Source organism: Cryptomeria japonica, chromosome 10 (assembly GCF_030272615.1).
Source record: "Cryptomeria japonica chromosome 10, Sugi_1.0, whole genome shotgun sequence".
NCBI lineage: Eukaryota > Viridiplantae > Streptophyta > Pinopsida > Cupressales > Cupressaceae > Cryptomeria > Cryptomeria japonica.
Window position 1 is genome coordinate 338,342,708 of NC_081414.1, and position 20,632 is coordinate 338,363,339.

The window sequence follows — 20,632 nt, forward strand, 5'->3', positions numbered from 1 at the left end:
GATTTTTCTTTAAAATAAAATAGTTCTAGTCAAAATTAGATCGTATTTGAAAGGACATCCTTGATATATTCTAAATGGAAAGAATCTACGAGTTTTTTTCAAGGCCTTGTGCATAGTAGAGATTTATGTTTTCATGTGAATGTATTAGTTTTATATGAATGTATACGTGGAGCTGGAAAATTAAGTTCAATTTTAGTGTTGATTGATTTTGTGGATTATTTTTTAATTCATCTAAAAAGGGTGTCATAATTTTTGTAAGCATAGGTTTGTCATTGCTGACCTTGATAATTAGAAAGCAATTTGTTGACATACTAATTCTAGGTATTGAGTTTTGTGCATTGTTAGAGGGTTGCATGCTCATTTCCTAGTGCAATATATAGTTGAATAGTTCCACATGTTTTAAAAAATTATGTATCCATATTTGTTAGTTTTCTATTAATGTTGATGGCTTAGAGAGCTTGTGTCATTTCTTTGTTTTATATTTTGTTTTAAGTATAGAAGGAATTTTTTTATACTTGGATTTGTAGGGCATGTCAACACTCTTTTTTAACAAAATGTCTAACTATTATTGGAAATAAATCTTCTTGTCTTTTTCATAGTTGCTTTATTTTTATGGTTTCAATTTGCTTGTTTTTTTTTCTCCAAAGTCTTTTTTATTTAAATATCAATTTTTTTAATACCTTGGGTTTGATATGAAATTTTCAATTAATGGCTTGATAGGGTTCAAGGACAAGAACAATTTTGGTTGGATTGCATCTAAGTGATAACTATTTGTGATCTTATGGTTTGACCAAATTAGTAGTTTCTATTATTTATGTATCATGGATTTTGCAAGGCCAAACATAAAATGACTAGTTTCATATTCTAATTTTATTAGTTGTTGCCACTAATTGACTTGTCTTTGTTTTATTTCCATTGATGTTACTATTTTTTACATGGTATATTCACTTGAATGGCTTCTAACTATTGAATGATTTTTTTATGCCATATTGATGGAGAATAATGTTCATTAAGTCAAATTCATTTAGATGAACATCTCCTTACACACACAATGTAGTTGGGCCTAGTAGGTGGTAGTTGCCACTTACACTACACTTTTATATAGGTTTTTAAATATATGAAAAATGACACCCATTTCAATAAAATTGGAATACATGAAACTCTAATTAGATTAGTGCATCTCATTTGAAGTCAAGAATTAGAGAAAATCAATGCATTTCAAATAAAACATTATCATGATAAGAGTCCACATAACACACTATTATAAAGAAAAGAATTTAAAATGTTTTGAGATAAAAAAAAGTTGTTGTTAGGGCTCCCTTCGGCACTATACACAGGCATGAGGAGAGGAATTCTTTGCATTGGATGGGTTTGGAGACTACTACTATTACTCTTGAGAAGGATGTGTCCTATGTTGATAAGACTCTGTTGCCCCTATTCGCTTCTAAGTTATCGGCACCTGCGGATAGGATTTGTCAATCTGGAAATTTTCATAGGGATAATGATGGTCGAGATTTCACACACCTATCTCCACCAAGGCCAAAGATGGGGGAGAGATGTGTAGGGGGTCCTTATTGGTTAGAAAGAAGGTTTGCAAAGTTTGTGTTCAGTTCATTTCATACTTGGCTAAAGCCTTGCTAAAAGTGGAGTTTGGAAAGGAAATCATAGATGAAGTGTCAAAAAATGAAGCCTTTTTTGCAATATATGGTCTGATTGGAAGATTCAGAGTATTCTGGCCAAGCATGTCTGAGTTGCATCAATGGATTTCAAATACATGACATCCAATATTGAGTGGAGATGTTCAAATCTACCCTTGCGTGTGAGGATTTTTTGTGGTTGTCTTTGATGACATCAAGGATTGTCGTATTTTCTTGTGCAACCACTAATAGGACTGTGAGCAACATCTACTTATGTTAAAACCCTGGCACTCCTCCTTTGATCCTACAATTGAATCTTTTTCTAGAATCCCAATTTGGGTAAGACTCCCAAATATTCCATTGCAATTTTGGTTTGGTTCCTGCTTTGAAGCTATTAGCAACTTGTTGGGAAGGTTTTTATGGATTGATGAAGGCTATGTAGACTATTTGCACACCATGTATGCCCACATTTTGGTTGAGATAGATTACACCAATGATCTCCATGCTGACGTCTTCCTTAGCATTAATGGGGGGTGTTGGAAATAGATGATAGATTATGAGGGTATACTAGTTTGTTGTTGTAGTGTTTTCAAATTGGGCATTTGGCTACTCAATATATAAATAGAAGATGAATATCTAAGCTACTGGGAGAAGGGATGCTTCTCCCCACCACTACTTAGTGGAGAAAGAAAAAAACTCTGAGGACAACTCAAACATTACTTTTGATGATAATGAGACTTGAGGGGATGATCTTCAAAAGATTGCAAATAGAAAAAATAGGCTTTGTCAGGGGTTACAAACACTTCATCTCTTAAAAAGGGTGGTAATGTGAAAGGGGTAACAAATAAAGATTCGGGGGTGGGAGATCAAGCAAAAAGCTCCATTTTGGATGGGGCATGGATAAATCTCCAAAAAAAGGTGAACCAGAGTCTGGGGGTTTTAGAGAAAAATTGGACAGTTGTTCAAAGGAAAAAAGAAGAAAAATGATGTCGACTTCAGCATGCTTCTTCAGTTCCATTCTAAGTGTGGAGCAAAACCCAAGAGATAAAATCTTGTGTGATGTTATACCTTTCCCTATTGATCTTGTGAAGGGGATTTTGGGGTTTCATATATTGTGGATTTATGTTATGGGGATGAGGTTCCCACTTTGTGGCCTCGCCTGGTATAGGCCAGGCTAAATTTTTCCACTCAGATTTGATATAGTGGCTTATACCCCTTAACAACTATTAATCTACCAAAAAAAAGTATCATTAGCAATTGGTATAGGTTTATGCTTGTCCAAGTTTCTTTTTTTCCCACTAGTTTAGTTGCACTAAAGTAAGAGTGGTGGGAAAAGAACTTGTTTTCAATATCTTTCGGTGAGTGATATGCATGCTTTCCTCTTGTGCCTTTGTGCAATCTTAAGGATAAAAAATACCACCTACTATTTTTCGTTTTCTTTTTATTACAAGGAATCCAATGTGTGCATGCCCTTCCCTTGCATTTATGTGATCTTAGGTGACTAAAAGCACTTGGGTCATTCCTTCTAAGGGGCTTGCTTAGGGATTTGATCACCATAGGTAATGACCCCAATTCTCATGTTATAGTGATGTATAAAGAGAAAGAGGTGAATCGAAAGACACATTTTTGGATGTGGAATCTTATCAATTTTGGCATAGACCCCTAAATATTTATACCTCAGGGAAGTGAAGGTGGAGAGTGGGTTACCCTCTCCACCCAACTATTTGACATTTTTTGTCTATGGATTTGGCCTCACACACTTTTTAGCTAGATAGAGGACTCATCAAGCTTGTTCATCTTAGATTACCTGACTTTTAACCATTTCATTTATGGTGCATCAAATACCAACCAAGCCAAAAAAGTTATAACATACTTCTAAGTGGTAAATATAAAGAACACTTTTGATAAGGATTTAAGCCTCCGAGGTATGGGGTTCATAATTGGTGCATGACCTTGCATTTCCTAGCTACTCAAGCCCTTGGTAGATAGTATAAATGTGGACCTACAAAATATGAAACTTCTACTTGAATAATATAGGATTGTGCAAGTGTTTAGGTCGTCTTCTTATGCAAAATTAGTGTATGTGCATAAATATCCCCTCAATTAAATTTATTTTTTTGTTTTGTTTTCAAATCTATATCTTAGTCAAGAAAATAATCTTCATTATAAACCAACCATCCAATATTTTCCTCTTAATCCTTTATTCATTCCTCCAAATCAATCCCTCATCCATCGAAATCACCCAAATCTTTCCAATCCAATCCTCTATCCCAAAATCAAATACATACCTCATCCAAAATCTGTTTACCCTCCATCCCTCCATTTTATCATATAATGACCCTATTGATTATCACTTACCTAAATTGGTGCATACATGAATTAGTGTATTCGTGCAACACATTCATAAATTGGCATATTTATGAATTAATGCTTCTATGATTCTACACTTTTGTATCTTGATGTCTTCTTTCTCATCCATTCATCCATATCCTACTCAAATCTATCCCCTATTAAAACCAAATCCACTTTCATCCTCCATATTAATCCTTAAGACCCATTCTTCTTACCCCTTAATGCTCATTATTTTAATCCCCAGTCCACTTCTAATCCATTATCCTAATTTCAACCCCCTTCCAAAATCAAAATCTAAATTTCTTAATCAACCTTTCCTTCTAATCTTAATCCTTATCCAAAATCAAATCCCATAGTCTCTTCTTCCAAACACTATCCCACAATCAAATCCAACTTCTTCATTTTCTCTTCTCAACTCATCTCTTCATCAAACCTATCATATAATCTGAATTAAATCCAACTTCATCTAAATATTAATCAATCATTCATCCATCCCTAGTGTTTTAATAAAAATCATAATCTAAATCTTCATCCCAAATCTATTGAACCTTCGTCTTCTAATCCTACATAAAACATTTTTCTATTCTAATCTCCAAAATTGTCCTTCTTCCACTCTGAACACCTTATCCCAAATACAAATATGATCAAATCCAAAACCAAAGCATTAATAACCAATGCTATAGCTCATCCATCCATCTAATCTAGCTCATTTTTATTTAATCAAATCCATTTCCATATTCCATCCCAATCCAATCTAACGCCATCTCTCCATTCTGTACCTTCCCATCAATCTTAGATGCTAATGAAATTATTCTTATTGACCAATTCCTCAATACAATCCCTATGATGATAATGGGAGTCTTGTGGACGAAGATGAGATCCTCCCATCCACCATTCCTTATGCCCAAGAATCCATTAGCTTCACTCCAATTCATAAAGATATCCTAGCCTACTTCTTCAATCATGTTCAAGATGCCATGGTGAAATATATGGATCTAATATACATGCTTGTATATTTCGTTGATGTGAATCTTGTCTAGGATTTCATGCATGAACAATGGAGTGAAAATATCACTATGCACATTTTTTGTTGCCCCTCATTTGACCAATCAACGCTATCCATGTTTGGTGCTCCATTCGTCCATATGAACCCATGTACATGTGATGACCACCTATGTTGTCACTCATATCTAGTCCAACAATCTTTCACATCCATTCATTTCTCTAGAATTCATTTTCTGAATATTGTATTTCTTAAGTGCATGTAGTGTGTGACTATATGAGGATAGTCTATAACATTTTATTTTCGCCAAATTTGAGCTCCTCGTGGAGTAGTTGGCAATGTTCTTGACATTGATGCATGTATATCAAGCCAATACATATTTGTAGCACTCAATGTGAAGAATAATGTAGGAGAGCCAATTTGATGGAACATGTCTATCAATCCTACATGACATTTAGCCCAATATGACCTTGTACCCTTCAATGTGGTTCCAAACCGCATCTTCACACAAGACTATACCATAATTTGTTAATATATAATTACATGGAGACATTCTCTTGAACCATGCAATGGGAATTGACGCATGTATGCATATTTTTCCATTACAACTATATATAGGAGAAGAGGAGTACAATAGCACATTCTAAGAAATTTACAAAGATATAAACTAAACAAAACAAGAATTTTTTTTTGTGATAAACATGAGACCATTAAGATAATTATATCTATCATGGCTTGTTGGTCTATTAAATGAACTAGGAATTTGGAAAGACCTGAAAATTGAAATTAAATGAACTAGGAATTTGGAAAGACCTAAAAATTGAAAGTAATCAATCTAATATTATAATTAGAAACCCTAAATACTATCAAATTCCAGTCCACCCATGCTACCATATTTGTTGTTGGTAGTCGGTAGAAGGAAAGAGAAGGGAACGTCCCCTATTCTCATAAAATAAAGTCAAACCGACAATGTGGAAAACGTGCGCGATGCGAATTCTTACTTAAATGAATGACAAAGTCAAATCAACTCTTGACAAGAATAAACAAAGTCTTAATGAGTTACAACCCTATAATTGTCAAACATTGCGGATGATTGTTCCACGAAAGTTCATCATTTTGCTCACGCTGACTTGTGAGAAATTTAACGGTTTTGTGGCATTCAATAGATTTGTTTAATGTACTTTTTTATTACGTGGCAGCCAACGGAGTACCGTATAAGATTTGATGGCTGAAATTCTATGGATAATCTAGGCAGTTAAAGTCTAAACTAGTAATAGAAATGGTCAATAAAAATGGTTGATGTTTTTTATTATTTAATTTAAATTGAAAATTATGTTATATTTGAAAATTTCAATTAATATATGCTAGAGAGATTATAAAAAATAAATGTTCGAGTTTCTTATATAATAATAGTGAAAATTTTGTTGAACATGTTTTAAATTTTGGATAGATAAGTAATGAAAAGAGTGGTTTGTCTATATAATGATAATAGTTGTTCGAATTATGGATAAATGAGTGATGGAAAGAGTGTCTTGTTTGTATGATGATAATATTTGATTGAAATTTAGGTTAAATGAGTCATGTTAGGAAAAGGTCATTATGCAACTTGCATAAGAAATAAATATTTTAATTATGTAAATTGAATATTTATTTGTGGTGCATCTTTAGAAAGGTGTTTAGCCACATTTATTTGGATTCACTTTTGAAGTTTTATGTAACATCATAGATATTTTATTTGTGGGTTGCACATTAAAAAAATATTTATATTGGAAAAACTCAACATCAAAAAGTAAATGGCGGGGTTATTGGTTTTGTGCATTTAATTTTTTTTGGATATGTAGTTTTTCCAATACCACAAGTTGTATTTTTGTGAACTTGAATCTTTAAAGTAAGCACATGTTTAGTATTTGGGGTTGGTTAGTTGGATGGTTTACTTGACTATTATTTGCTTTGAGCTCTTTTGAATAGTGCATATGTATGACATGAGATGTGTGATTTTATGGTTATCCATTATGCTTGGGTATATGGAGGATCTATTGGAGGATCTTGATGATCTAGAAAGTGGCCATGAAGATTTTGTAAGTGTATTGCAATGCTTCATTGTTGATAATACATTGAATGTGGATGTTTCTAGAAATTGATTTTTTTTCTTGAGGGTTTTCTAAGAATATCTTGTGTAATCTTGTTGTATGTCTTTGATATGTGCATTATGATTATTCTGTAAACTTATATGCATGTTTTTCTTTCATAAGTTATATAGGAAATAGTTTGGTCATCTTGATAATTTCCTAACAAGTGTTAGTAAAGTCATGGTTGTGGTTGAGAGAGGTGAGAGATCCCTATTTTTTTTTTACCTTTGTTTAAGAAATTTTAAAGAAAAGGTAAAACCATGGCAATGCAAAGAGAGATTTTAGATATTTCAAGTTATGAAATGTGTTGTGGAAGTTGTGAGAGATGCAAACTTGGGGCTTGGAATTTGCAAATTTGTGATTTTTTTAAGATTCCAGGTTTGAAAAAGATTTAGAAAAAAGAGTTCTTTGAGGTATTAACCATAATTTTCATTTATACATATAAGTTATTTATTAGCTAATGAAGATTGCAATCATGAATCAACACTTGAAATATTTTTTGTTGTTGAATACTTAAGACATAACAAGAATTATTTTGATTGAACTAATTATCAATAAATTAACTTTTTTATTTGATCCAAATTAGTATATAAATAATAAAATAAATTATATTATACATTTTTAAATAATAAATTTAAAATATTCAAATTTGATTATAATATCATCTATATAAAATAATTTTTATATTAATAATTTTAATAAAATTTATAAATTAATAAAAACAGATAGATTGTAAAATAAGATACACATTCCATGTGATAATTTTTTACCTTTGAAATATCATTTGTCCTTATAGAAGTTTTTTAAAGATAATGTATGAGGTTCATTCAAAGTGGCCCTCCCATTAACTACAAATACCAAACATGACACACCATTATTTCATTATCTTTTATTGGTTTGATTCAACTTCGAATGAATGTAATCTTGATTTCATTATGTATTTAAGCATTTTGATATAGAAGAATATTATGAAACATTTTTCAAAATAATAGGTAATCATAATATATGTATTTATATTCAATTTTATAAATTAAATTTATATTTTTAGTGTTTTTTATTCATGTTAAATGAATAGTTTTTTTTTTTTAAAGTTTTTCATTTTTTATTGAATTACATGTTATTGGAGAGAGATTTGGCTTGTGAGGATGGGCCCCTACAATTCTATCTGCTTTGTCTGGTTAATTCTATGTCGAAACTTTACTCTTGTTTAGTTTAATTAGTTTCCCTATTATAGTTCCCAACCATAGTTCCCTCCCACCCTGCAAAGAATTATAGTTGGAGCTATAGTTGGGTTCGAGCTAGTGAACTATAGTTGTTCGAAATCCTTAATATTGGGTGGGTGGGAATCATAGGATTTTGTATTGAAGGGTGGAAGGCTATAATTAAGTTTCGTACTACAAGGTGGAAGGCTATAGTTGATTCCCACCCACATGAGATTATATTTTGGAACCCTGATGAAATTTTATTATTCGACTCCATAAAGGTCTCTTATTGAAACAAGTTAATGAAAATACTAACAAAATTTTGGGAAGGGAGAGATTTTGACCTTTACATAAATGTGATGATAGACATAAAAAAGTAAAAATAGAAAAGCACGCCATTTTAGAATGTAAAACTTACAATGACATATATAACACACATTAATTTAATAATAACATCTTTTCAAAATCTATTCAACGAAAAAGATACTGAAAAAAATTAATTGTTAAATTGAATCATAAAAGATCAACACCTTAACAAATAAATAACAAAGTTTACCATCCAATATACTGTTTGACCAGTTGAATCTTGAAAATCATCTTCACGGGATTAAAGACGGTCCTCAAAAGTGTCGACGAATTCCTTGACTGGATTACCGTTTTTCACAGTATCTCTCCCGCGTATTCAAAGTTCTCAGGGTTCAACACATCGACTTTGAACCGCAAAAGAAAAAAAAGAATGCGTAGAGGAATCTTCACTTACAAATTTCTCGTCTGCAACATAGTCGTCAAATTAGTGTTTGAACTTTTGTTATCATGGTCCTAATTGCTGATAAAATTGGGATATTTCTCCTCTATTGCACGCTCACCTCGGTAGAGGGCAAACTTCTTCTCCATATAAAATGGACTTCTACTATATGCCTTCTTTTAAGTTTGCACTCGATATTATTTTTATAAATGGATATCTGTTTTCTTATGGTTTTTATCATAATAATATCTATTTTTAATTCTATTTAAGTAAGCAAATGAGTTGATCTATTTGTAGAGAATTTGTATTCTTGAAAGGGAGGTCATAAGTTCAAATCCTATTGAGAGTAAGATAGGTATGTGTGTGTGAAATTTGGGGAACCTGCAAGGGCATAAACACTTCAATAAACCATTATTTGCATGGGTTAGTTAATCAAAAACAACAAAATGAAATCCATTGCAAGTCAACTTATTGCCTCCTAGAAAGTGTGAGTGTGGATTGCTCTTAGATTGCTAAGCTATCCAGTGACTAGACTACACTCAAACAAAAGATTTTTAAATGCATGCAACTAGGCGAATGCAAGATTAATTGATTAAGCGAAATGAGATTATCAAGCTAAATGATCAAAGCTCTAAATGAAGCTAAGCTAGATTATAAGCAAGAAATTGAATCTAGTTAAGAGAAATAAATCTAAGCTAATGAACTAGAAGTCTAAATGATTCTAAGATTAAATGAAAGCTAAATGAAAACTAAGTTGATTGATGAATTGAATATGCAAAGCTTCTTCAAAATTTCCTCGATAAACTACAACACAATATTAGCATAATAATGATGCAAAATTCTCAGATCCTGATTGAAAAATGTGAGCCAGAATTTATAAACTGTATATTAATGATTTCTTTTTTGTTAGGGAGTGCAATTCCTTTAACCCTAGGGGATAAGCTGGAGTCCTTTAGTATGTAGTGCATAGCATCTGCAACCAGGACAAATAGGGCCGAGGCAAGAGGACACCCCTGTCTAATTGATCTGGAGAGAGTGATGTTGTCAGATTTTGATCCGTTTACTTCCACAACTGCATTGGCATCACTAAGTAGTGTTTGGACAATCTTGCAAAAGGAGTCCAGGAAACCCAGACTAGCTAGCATCTGAATTATGAATCCCCATTCTATCCTATCATATGCCTTATCAAAGTCTATTAATAGCATAGCCCCATTTTGACTGGAGACCTTAGCCCATTCAAGAGACTCCCAACAGGTCACCAAGTTCTCAAGGATGAACTTGCCTTTAACAAACCCTGTTTGGGTAGGGCTAATAATCTTTGGCAATATTCTGATTAACTTGTTTGCTACTACTTTGGCCAATATTTTATAAGATACATTTAGCAGTGTGATAGGCCTCCAATTCTTAACCAAAGTCTTGTCTCCCTCCTTGGGAATGAGCTTGATAAGCCCTTGGTTGATCTCTTTGCCTAGGGTTCCTTTGGATATAGCCTCCAAATATAGGTCATGGAGGTCATCTACAACCCATTTAATGTTTTTTCTTATGGAACTCCACTGGGAACCCATCTGGTCTAGGGAATCTGTCATTGCCCATAGAGGAGATAGCCATGGCTATTTCCTCTCTTGAGATAGGGCACCCAACAACCTCAAAGTCCTCCTCATTAAGCTTGGGTGGGATCAATTACTTAATGAGCTCTCTAGCATGTCTGTGGTCTTCATTTAACTCTTCTGAGGCAAAAAGCTTCTGATAATAGAGGGAGAAGCATTGTAGGATCCCCCGGGAGTCTGTGATATGAGTGTTATTGTCCCATATAGTATTGATGTTCTCCTTAGCTTCCTTAACTTTGAGCATGTGGAAGAAGAATTTGGAGCCCTTATCCCCCAATTCCAACCAATTTAGTTTGGACCTAGTTTTTAGCCCTTTAATTTTCTGGTTTTGAAACTTCCTGAGGTGATCTTTGATTGTCATCAGAGTGCAAGTGAGGTTTTCATCATTAGGAGAGTTTTGAAGATTCATTTCCGCATTACATAGATCCTCTTGGAGTAGTCTTTCTACCCTCCTAGCATCCTTGGCCTTATTTTTGCCCACTGTTTGACAAAGGATGGTCCAAGTTTTTATGTTTGCATTCCATGCATTTGTACTAGAGAGCTGGTTCCTATTCTTTTTGTTAAACAGTCTGATAAAGGCCAGGGCAGAGCGAAGGTCCTCATCTTCTAGGAGTCTAGTGTTGAGGATGAATGAAGGAGCTCTTGAGGAGGAGGGGGGCCGCTAGGGAGAGGTCAATTCCCATTATTATCGGGTGGTGATCTGAGAGGGTAAATGGGGAGACAAGATAGTGATCACCATTAGGGCCTTTGTCTATCATAAAGTGGGATTTATTGAGGTAGAGCCTGTTCAATCTATAGTAGATCCTTTTATTCAACTATTGATAGTTGCACCAGGTGTACCATATAGTGTTCAAATTGTCTTTCCTTCCAGCAATAGGGTCAAAGAGATGCAGTTTATTGATCATTCTATCCCATTGAAGCCTTTCCATTCCCTTCCATTCAAATTTGTTGCCCCCTTTTTTATCACTGGGAGATTCCACCATATTGAAGTCTCCCCCAATAATCCAAAGGATATCCTCTAGCGTTGTTAGCCAGTTCCATAGTTCACCTCTTTCTCTGTAGTCATTTGGGGCATAGAAAGAGCAGATTCCAAACCTCTAGTTCCCCATTCGAATAAAGACCCATATAGCTCTAGCACAGGGGGATTGCCCCCAGTTAACTACTTTGTTGGCCCATTTAGGACTAAGAAGTATGGCTGAGCCACCTTTTCCTTTGGTATGATTAGTATAAAAGGAGGTAGCCTCCCTCTAGATACATTTGAGACCGATTTGCAGGGTGAAACCCACTGCTTTTAGCTCTTGCAAGAGGAGGCAATCCATGTTCTTATTTGCATTAAGAAATCTCTTTATGATGTACTTCCGATCAGGGGCCTCAAGGCCCCTGATGTTCCAAGATATTATTTTCAGCATGATTCACCTGGTTGGGGTGGGTCAGTTTGGGATTTAAATCCCTCAAAATACTTGGGCCAATCCTCTTTATTTGCTATAGTGTTAGCATCAAATGCAATAGAAGAGGAGGGTCTACCTCTCTTTTTCCTTGCCTCGGAGATTTGTTCAGGGCCTAGAGATTCCTTCCTATTAGCACTATCCTTGCTGTTCTTAGGAGATCTCTTCCTCCTAGCTTTCCTGTGTTTAACCATAGTAAATCCATCTTGAGGAACTGCTAGTCCTTGTTAAAAGTTGGTTTTCACAGGAGTGAAGGGGTCTATGTTGGGCTCCACACCTTGAGTGGTAGTTGACTCTGCCTTCAAGGCACTAATAGGGGTGCTAGCAGTATAGGGGACAACACTAGCAGGGTCTCCCCTAGAGGCCTCTAAAGTACCAAAATCATCTAGAGGGATTGATGGTACCTCCTCCAAAGTAGGTCTTCCACTTTCCCCTTGCAGGGTAGGGGATTCCTCAGTATTGAGTCCATTAAGTTCCTTGCAAGTGGATAGCTCAAGGTCTTGGACCACGGCCCTGTTAATGGTGTTTGCCATATCTGGAACACCCCTATCAATGTCCTTAAGGTCAGGTAACTGACATCGAGAGGCTTCAATTTCCAATTTCTACCTGAAGAGGTTTTGTTCAAGAATTTTCCTAGCTTTCACTACTTTTCTCAGTTTTTCCATCACTAGTTGTTGTGCATTAAGGGTCCTCGGGTTTGAGAGATGAGCATGAGTATCAACTACTTCAGAGGGAGTAAAGGGGGGAGGCTAAGCAGTGGCGAGGGCCTCCTTGATAGCATTGTTGTAGTCTAGGATGGAGTTAGCCATCGAGGGGGTTGAAGAGGAAGGGGGAGGGTTGTGGGGGAGCGGCGAGGGGGAGGGAGAAGAAGTAGGTGGGGGGGGGGGCAAGGAAGGGACATGAGGGGGGGACGAGGGGGCAGGTTCAGAGGGCATGGCTTTAGCTACAGGGGGGGACTGGAGGCCCGAGTCTTGGACCTTGAAGATTTATTTGATAATAAGGGACATTTACTTCTAAAATGGCCACTAACCTTACAAAAGTGGCAGGCATCTATTCCACCCATATACTCAATTGAACAACAGTAAGTTTTATTGTTGAGGCGAATAACAATTTCTGCAAGGTAAACCATACTTGGTTTCAAGGCAATGAACAGTCTAGCATCGAGATGAGGGAGTACCGAGGGAGAAGAGTCGATTTTTACAATTTTCCCCAAGGGTTCTGCAATTTTGTCAACATAGGACCAGAGAAAAGTCGGAACATTCTTAATGGTTATCCATTTTGGGCAGGAAAGGGCAAGAATTTCATCGTTACAAGCTTCGGGGTCCCAACGAACAACCCTAAAAGACGAATTTCCTACTGACCAAAACTGTTTATTTACAATTTTGCTTTGGTTTTCCTTATTATCAAAGAAAATTAGAAACAAGCCCTTTTGAATCATTCTACAAAATGAAAATTAAAACCCTAGTTTATTGACCCACACATCTTGCAACCATTTATTCATATATTGACGAGATGGTAAGTTATTTACATCAAAGGCAATGAAAATAATTGCTGAATCCATAAGTCCAGAAATCTCAGAAGAAATGGCAGAGAGCATAGAGTCGTTAGGTTTAATGGTGATGCGTTTGGAAGGGTGGACCTCACCTTGTGCTGCCGTGAGATTGGTTTCATCTTCATGGTGGAGAGCGGCTTCGAACTTTGCATCTTCAAGGAATGAAAACCGCTTGCCCTCCACCGCCTGGCTGAAGGTTTTCTGCTGCTCTCGAGTGTTCACAGAGGGAAGAATGGGCTATTTAGGGTTATTGGGGCCATCTTTATTCGGCTCCATTTATTGCAGGAAGGGTAATAAATGATTCAAGGGCTTCCCAACAAGGCCAGGGAGCCCTCGCATGCGGTAGCGTACTGCAACTAGCGGCACCACCAAGTTTCATGCCCTAGTTGCAGAGCGCCTCCAATCTCTCCTTCTTGATGCCAAAATTTATTTTAAACCAAATAATATATTGATATACTTTGTATAAATAAAAGAATTGTATTTATCACTCCACTATGAATATAAGACAACAATATACTTCGAAAAAATATATTATACATTATTATAATGTATAATTTTTTTCAAATAATTAATTTTATCATTTTTTCAATCCACCTTCTAACTAAAGTTATTCATCTCGAATTTATAATTAATAATGAATCTTAATCTTTATAAAGAAAATACTAGATCTTAAGAAATAATATTTCTGTTATAAAAAAACAAAACTACCATTCAATATATTTTTTAATAAATATTTCTTTTATTTAAAAAAACAAACTACCATTTCATACAATTTTAAATAAAGATATATTTATAATTTTTTAAATAGTCTATCAAACTTTTTTATGTGATACTTTAAAAAAAAAAATTGATTACATTCTAAGATAAAAATACTTAAAATGATTATTTATTTATGTTTTAGAATTATATATTGTCAAGTAGATTTTTTTTATTTAGATGTTTTATTTTGTATTTAATTACTTATCATTATAATTCTCATTCATACTAGAGATTTTTGATTTGATAGAAATATCTGGTTGAAACGAAGTCGGTATAAAAATTAAAATAATGCAAGGAACGTTGGGTTTTTGCCTTCTATACTATTAAGACTCGAAAGAGAAAAATACTTTTGTTTTAAATGTCAAACTAAACTATCTTTGACCACTTAGATATTAACAACCTTCTGGATACAAAATTCTCAAATTCATCTTCATACGATTAGACACGGTCCTCAAAAGTGCCGGCGATTTTCTCCACTGTTTTTCTAATTGATCTCCTACGACCATTCAAAATTTTCTGCGTTCAAATTCAACGATTCGACTTTGAATTGCAAAAGATAAAGAAAATGCGTACACGAATCTTTAACTACAATTCTCTCGTCTGCAACACAGCCGTCGAGTTCGTGTTTGAACTTCTGTTTGCAGGGCATCAGCGTAACCGCTGGCAATCATGGTCCTAATTCCTAATACAATTGGGATATTTCCTCTCTTCTGTTGCATTCTCAGTCTTCTCTTTCTCCATTGCACCTGCATCTCGGAAGAGGGCAAAATTCTTCTCCAGATAAAAGGGAGCGACTGGATCGATGGAGGTAACAATTTGACGGACTGGAATGCTTCTGACGAAAACCCCTGCAGTTGGAATGGGATCTCTTGCAATGCTTCCAAGTTTGTCACTGCAATTAATCTCACGGGCGCCTCAATTTCAGGCAATCTGACTTCTTCCATATGCCTTCTTCCAAGTCTGGAGACGTTGATTCTCAGCGGGAATGCTTTCCAGGGGCTCTTTCCCGATGAGCTGTTTGATTGCAAGGGTTTGCAAGTGCTTGATTTGTCCAGCAATCGCTTATTTGGAAGCCTGCCCAGTCGAATCAGTGAATTCAGGCAGCTGAGGGTCTTTAATTTGTTAGAAAATAGTTTCAGTGGCTCCATTCCTCCAGCCTTTGGAATGTTGTCCAACATCCAAGAGCTCTCGCTGGACGAAAATAATTTGACGGGCGGAATCCCTACTTTTCTCGGCAATTTGACAACCCTGAGGAAATTCACTGTTGGCGATAATCCTCTCCTTGGCGGTGAGATACCAGCAGAGCTCGCGAAATTGAACCGGCTGCAACATTTAGAATTATATAATTGTAGTCTAGTAGGTGAAATTCCGAATTTTTTCGGTAATTTAACGCAGTTGGACTGGTTGGATTTGTCGAAGAATCAGCTAAAGGGCAATATTCCGACTAGTTTAACTGCTCTGTCCAATTTGAGTTCTTTGTACCTTTGGGACAACAATTTGTCTGGACCTATTCTGTCTAACATTGACGAGATGGGAAACTTAACCATCTTAGATCTTTCTGACAACCAGCTAAGAGGAGAAATTCCATACGGAATCGGCAATCTGAAATCTCTGGAACAGCTAAAACTGAGTCAAAATCATCTCACAGGAGAAATCCCTGCAAAGATTGGTATGCTGCAACATTTGACCAGGTTAATTCTGTTTGAGAACAATCTTACTGGATGGTTGCCCCAGGATTTGGGTACATATTCTAATCTCTATATGGTCGAGGTGACGGGAACCGGTTTGGAAGGCCCCCTGCCCAGAAATCTGTGCAAAAATGGAATGCTCTACGGCTTGGCTGTAGGTTCAAATAATTTCAATGGAAGTCTACCTTCATCCTTGGGAGATTGTGAAAGTTTGCAGTATGTACAGCTGAATAACAACCAGCTCAGTGGTGAGATTCCTGCTGGACTTTGGAGCGCTTCAAGCCTTGTACAGTTGATGCTTTACAATAATAAATTTGAAGGCCAGATTTCAGCGGCGATTGGAGAAGCAAAGAGCCTGATTCGTTTGCAAATAAACAACAACCAGTTCAGCGGAAGCATTCCCTCAGAGATTGGACAGCTGACAAATCTCCAGACCTTAGACGCGAGCAACAATCAATTGTCAGGGTCCATTCCAAATGAGCTCGCAGGCTTGACATTGATCAGTACTATGCAGCTTGATCACAATTTTCTGTCTGGAGAAATTCCCAAGGGTTTAACATCACTGAAGCAGCTTTCTGTTCTGAATCTGGCTACCAATCGTCTTACAGGCGAAATCCCTGCATCCTTGGGCGACTTGCCTGCACTGAACGATCTTGATCTCTCAAATAATTTGCTTTCAGGCGAAATTCCTGCTGAATTAGGACCCCTATCATTATCTGGTTTTAATGTATCCGGCAATCGCCTGCACGGCCCTGTTCCTGCCGCTCTAGACAATTCGGCTTACAAAGACTCTTTTCTCAGCAATCCAGATTTATGCGGAGGTCGGAATTTGATGCTCAAATCGTGTCCTTCAGACAAGGCATCGTCTCAGCGATTGGCTGCAATTCTAGTACCGTCTGTGTTTTTAGCAGCCATGGCAGTGGGCTCCATTTGTGTGTGTTGGTTCTGTCTCAGAAAAGGAAGGCGCAAGCCATCCTGGAAATTGACGTCTTTCAATTTGCCAGAGCTGGACGAATTATACATCCTCCGCAACTTGTCGGAGGATAATGTTATTGGATCTGGAGGCGCTGGAAAAGTATACAAGGTCGTTCTGATGAACGGAGAAGTGGTAGCGGTGAAGAAGATCCGGAACATAAGCAGATCACGGGGAAATTTGAGGAGAAGAGGTGCGCAGGGAAACCATGAATTGGGGGAAGTGGAGGTGGACAAACTGGGACTCATCCGGCACACCAACATTTTAAAGCTTCTCTGTTGCATTTCAAGCGAAGAGTCCGATTTCAAGCTATTGGTGTACGAGTACATGCCCAACGGGAGCTTGTTGGAGCGCCTGCAGAATTCACAAGTACCACAAATGGAGTTGCCATGGCCAATACGCTATAAGATCGCAGTGGGTGCAGCTCGTGGGCTGAGCTATATGCATCACGATTGCACACCTCCAATCCTGCACAGGGATGTGAAATCCAGCAACATCTTGCTGGATGAAGATTTTGAGGCTAAAATTGCAGATTTTGACCTGGTCAGAGTCCTTCATAACCTGGGTGAAGAGTACTCTGTTTCAGGCTATGTGGGTTCTCACGGATATATAGCCCCAGGTTCGATTTTATCTCTACTAGCAAAATCCTAATTTGTTTAGATGTCAATTTTTTGTAAAATATTTAGTGTCATTACAATATAAATCTTGGTGTGCAGAGTATGGCCATAGACTGAAAGTGAGCGAGAAAATTGACGTGTACAGCTTCGGAGTGGTGGTGTTAGAGCTTGTGAGTGGGATGAAAGCCACGAATGAGGCGCAGTACGGTGAAGGAGTGGACATAGTGGAGTGGATCCGCAGCACAATCATAGGCAGGGGAGAGATGGGAGTTCTGGACTGGCGAATATTGGAAGAGAAATGCGTGGAGCAAATGCTGCAGGTGCTGCGGGTGGGTCTGGTATGCACACACAGGGACCCCAAACGGCGACCTTCAATGAGGAAAGTGGTGGAGATGTTGGGGATGTGCAATCCAGAGCAAGAGGAAAGAAATAACATATTTTATCGGCAGGCGAGGAGTAGTCGGAGGGCGGATTCCAATTTCTCCGCTACCACGCCACTTTTTCAGAGGGATAACGAAGCGGACGACTGTTAAAAGATTTTTGAGACTTGAGATTCCTCCCAACACCGACCGCTACACAACTTCCAGGTACATTGAAGGGCGTCACTTGCATATATAGCTATATAAAAGGGAAAGAACTGAATTTTTTGAGGTCTTGCTTAGGGTAAGGTCTTTTGGAGGCTTCCTCATCTATTTTTATAGGGCAGGAGGTCTCATAAAAGGAAAAAAATTAAAAAGTAAAATTATGTTATAGAATCATTTCAAATCATTTTCTGATAAATAGCACTTTCAAGTGTTTAAGACTGTATATTTGAGTGGGGGAAATTGGGGCTAAGAATTGTTTTACTATCTTAAAATTATTTTATGTCATTTGTCAATTAGCTAATTTTAGATTCATGATGTTTCTTTATTAATTTTTTATTCACAACATTTTTTATGACACCACCAACATTTCTATATTTCCTAGTTAAACTTCAAAATATTCCTAAAAACAACACCCACTGAAATATTTTAGGAGCTCCCTTCATGAGACCTTACCTTAATTGTAGAGATTCCATGAGAGTATATTAGTTTTGTACTAATATACCTTCAGAGTAGAAAAAAAAGACATTGTCTTTGTTTTTTATTTATGTTGATTTTATGGAATCAAAATTGTCTGATTATTATTTAAAATAAAATTGTGTTTATTTTATTATCATTTTATTTTTAATTATTATTTGTTCATTTTATTTTTTTATTACTATTTTTATCTAACAATATTTCTCTTTTATTTCTTGGGTTTGACTTGAAATATTCAATTTATTGCATGGTAAGGTAAAGAGACAAGAACAATGTTACCCATAATGTCTTTCGCCATTAGTTATCAATGATCCAATGGTTGATTGATTAATCATTTACACAATTTAATTCTCATGGAGTTTGTAATGCTAAATACAAAAAGATAAATTGTATTAGATCTTTTTTTTTTTAATTACTGTTATTGGTTAACTTGCCTTTGTTCTACTCTTGTTGATGCTATTATAGTGTACATGTTTGGTTGGATGGAATAATTTTTTACTCTTTAGTAAGTTTCTTATATTGCACTTATGAAAAAAATGTTTATGAAGTCAATTCACATGGACTCATCTCCTACACACATAATGTAGTTGATTCTAATATTACAACAACTGCCACTTACAGTATATTTGTATAGTTTTTTAAATACATAATATTTCAATAAAACTTAAATACATGAAAACTTAAACAAATTACCATATCTCATTGTAAGTCAAGCGTATTAGAGCAACTCAAGGCAATCTTGACCCATGATGATCGATTTGTGACTCACAAGCCATAAAAACTCAAGGACCATGAAAAAAATAATTGAATCCATGATTTAAAGTTGGTCACCATAATGCACACTCTAATATTATGAAAGCGTTATCTTTTGGGAAATAAATTTGAATTGAAAACTGACCATTATAGTTTGGTTGACATATTCAACTAAGATAAAATTGAGTGCACCAATAAACATGATTATCAAGTGAAGAAAAAATTATAATAATATTTTTTGGAATCTTATAAAGCTCCCTTTTAAACTTGTTAGAAATTAGGATCTTAGGATACTAATCATTATAAATAAAATATAAAATAAGAATTATGCAAACATAGATTTCACACATCATCCAAGATATACATGGGAAAACCCTTTCACACAAAAAACCACATAAAACATCATTTTATTTGCAAACAAGTGATGAACATCAATTGAAAAAATCTTTCTATTTGTGTTTACTTTGTTTTTTGTTATTTTTGTAGTTTTCTTCAATTGAATCTTTGAGCTCAAGTTTGGATGAGTGGGTGTGTGTAGGATCAACATGGCCCAAACTAGGCCCTTAAGTGGTGATGAACATTGAGAAAGACAGAGTTAGGCAACTTGACATAAAAAATTGAATAAGTTATCAACACAATTTCAAAAATATGTAAGAACAAAATTTATAGAAAATTGAATGTAGTTTCTAAGTGACTAGCTATTTTTTGAAAAAGAGTTAATCTATTCGGTGAAAATTTGAAATTTCAATGAAGGGTAAGTGCACAAAGATGGTGGTAAAAAAGGGGGGTATAAGTGGACACTTTTTTTTTTTCTGAAATCAGGTGAACCTGAAATTGGAGGCAAAATTTGAAAGTCATCCACTCAAGATATAAAGATAATCAAAGAACAAATATTGTAGTACTCTGAATATAGTTTCCAAACTACTAAAAAATTTCAAAATTGGATAAGATTAAGGGGTCAACTCCTCCCGCACGAAAAATAGGCCGTGATTTTTTTTTAAAAACATAACATAATGTTTGATGCGCACATCAAAAAAGTCATAGTTAGATTTAGTATTTTGACAAATCCTTTGGCAGAAAGATAGTTAAGAGTGAGCACTAGAAGATGTGTA

At 35.7% G+C, this 20,632-nt stretch overlaps 1 protein-coding gene across 1 annotated transcript; it reads left to right on the forward strand.

Annotated features, from left to right (window-relative positions):
• The first annotated feature begins 14,850 nt into the window (after positions 1–14,850).
• On the forward strand, positions 14,851–18,603 carry LOC131071494 (receptor-like protein kinase HSL1). The gene is made up of 2 exons (XM_058007378.2): positions 14,851–17,711; positions 17,809–18,603. Exons 1-2 carry the CDS (start codon positions 15,101–15,103, stop codon positions 18,240–18,242), a joined length of 3,045 nt encoding a protein of 1,014 aa, XP_057863361.2. The 5' UTR covers positions 14,851–15,100; the 3' UTR covers positions 18,243–18,603.
• The last annotated feature ends 2,029 nt before the right edge of the window (positions 18,604–20,632 follow it).

Excerpts from the sequence above, each read along its gene's own strand:
- LOC131071494 (XM_058007378.2), top strand. The coding sequence starts at position 15,101 with ATGGTCCTAATTCCTAATACAATTGGGATATTTCCTCTCTTCTGTTGC. Across the intron at positions 17,712-17,808 it reads TCACGGATATATAGCCCCAG|AGTATGGCCATAGACTGAAA; the intron begins GTTCGATTTTAT and ends CTTGGTGTGCAG.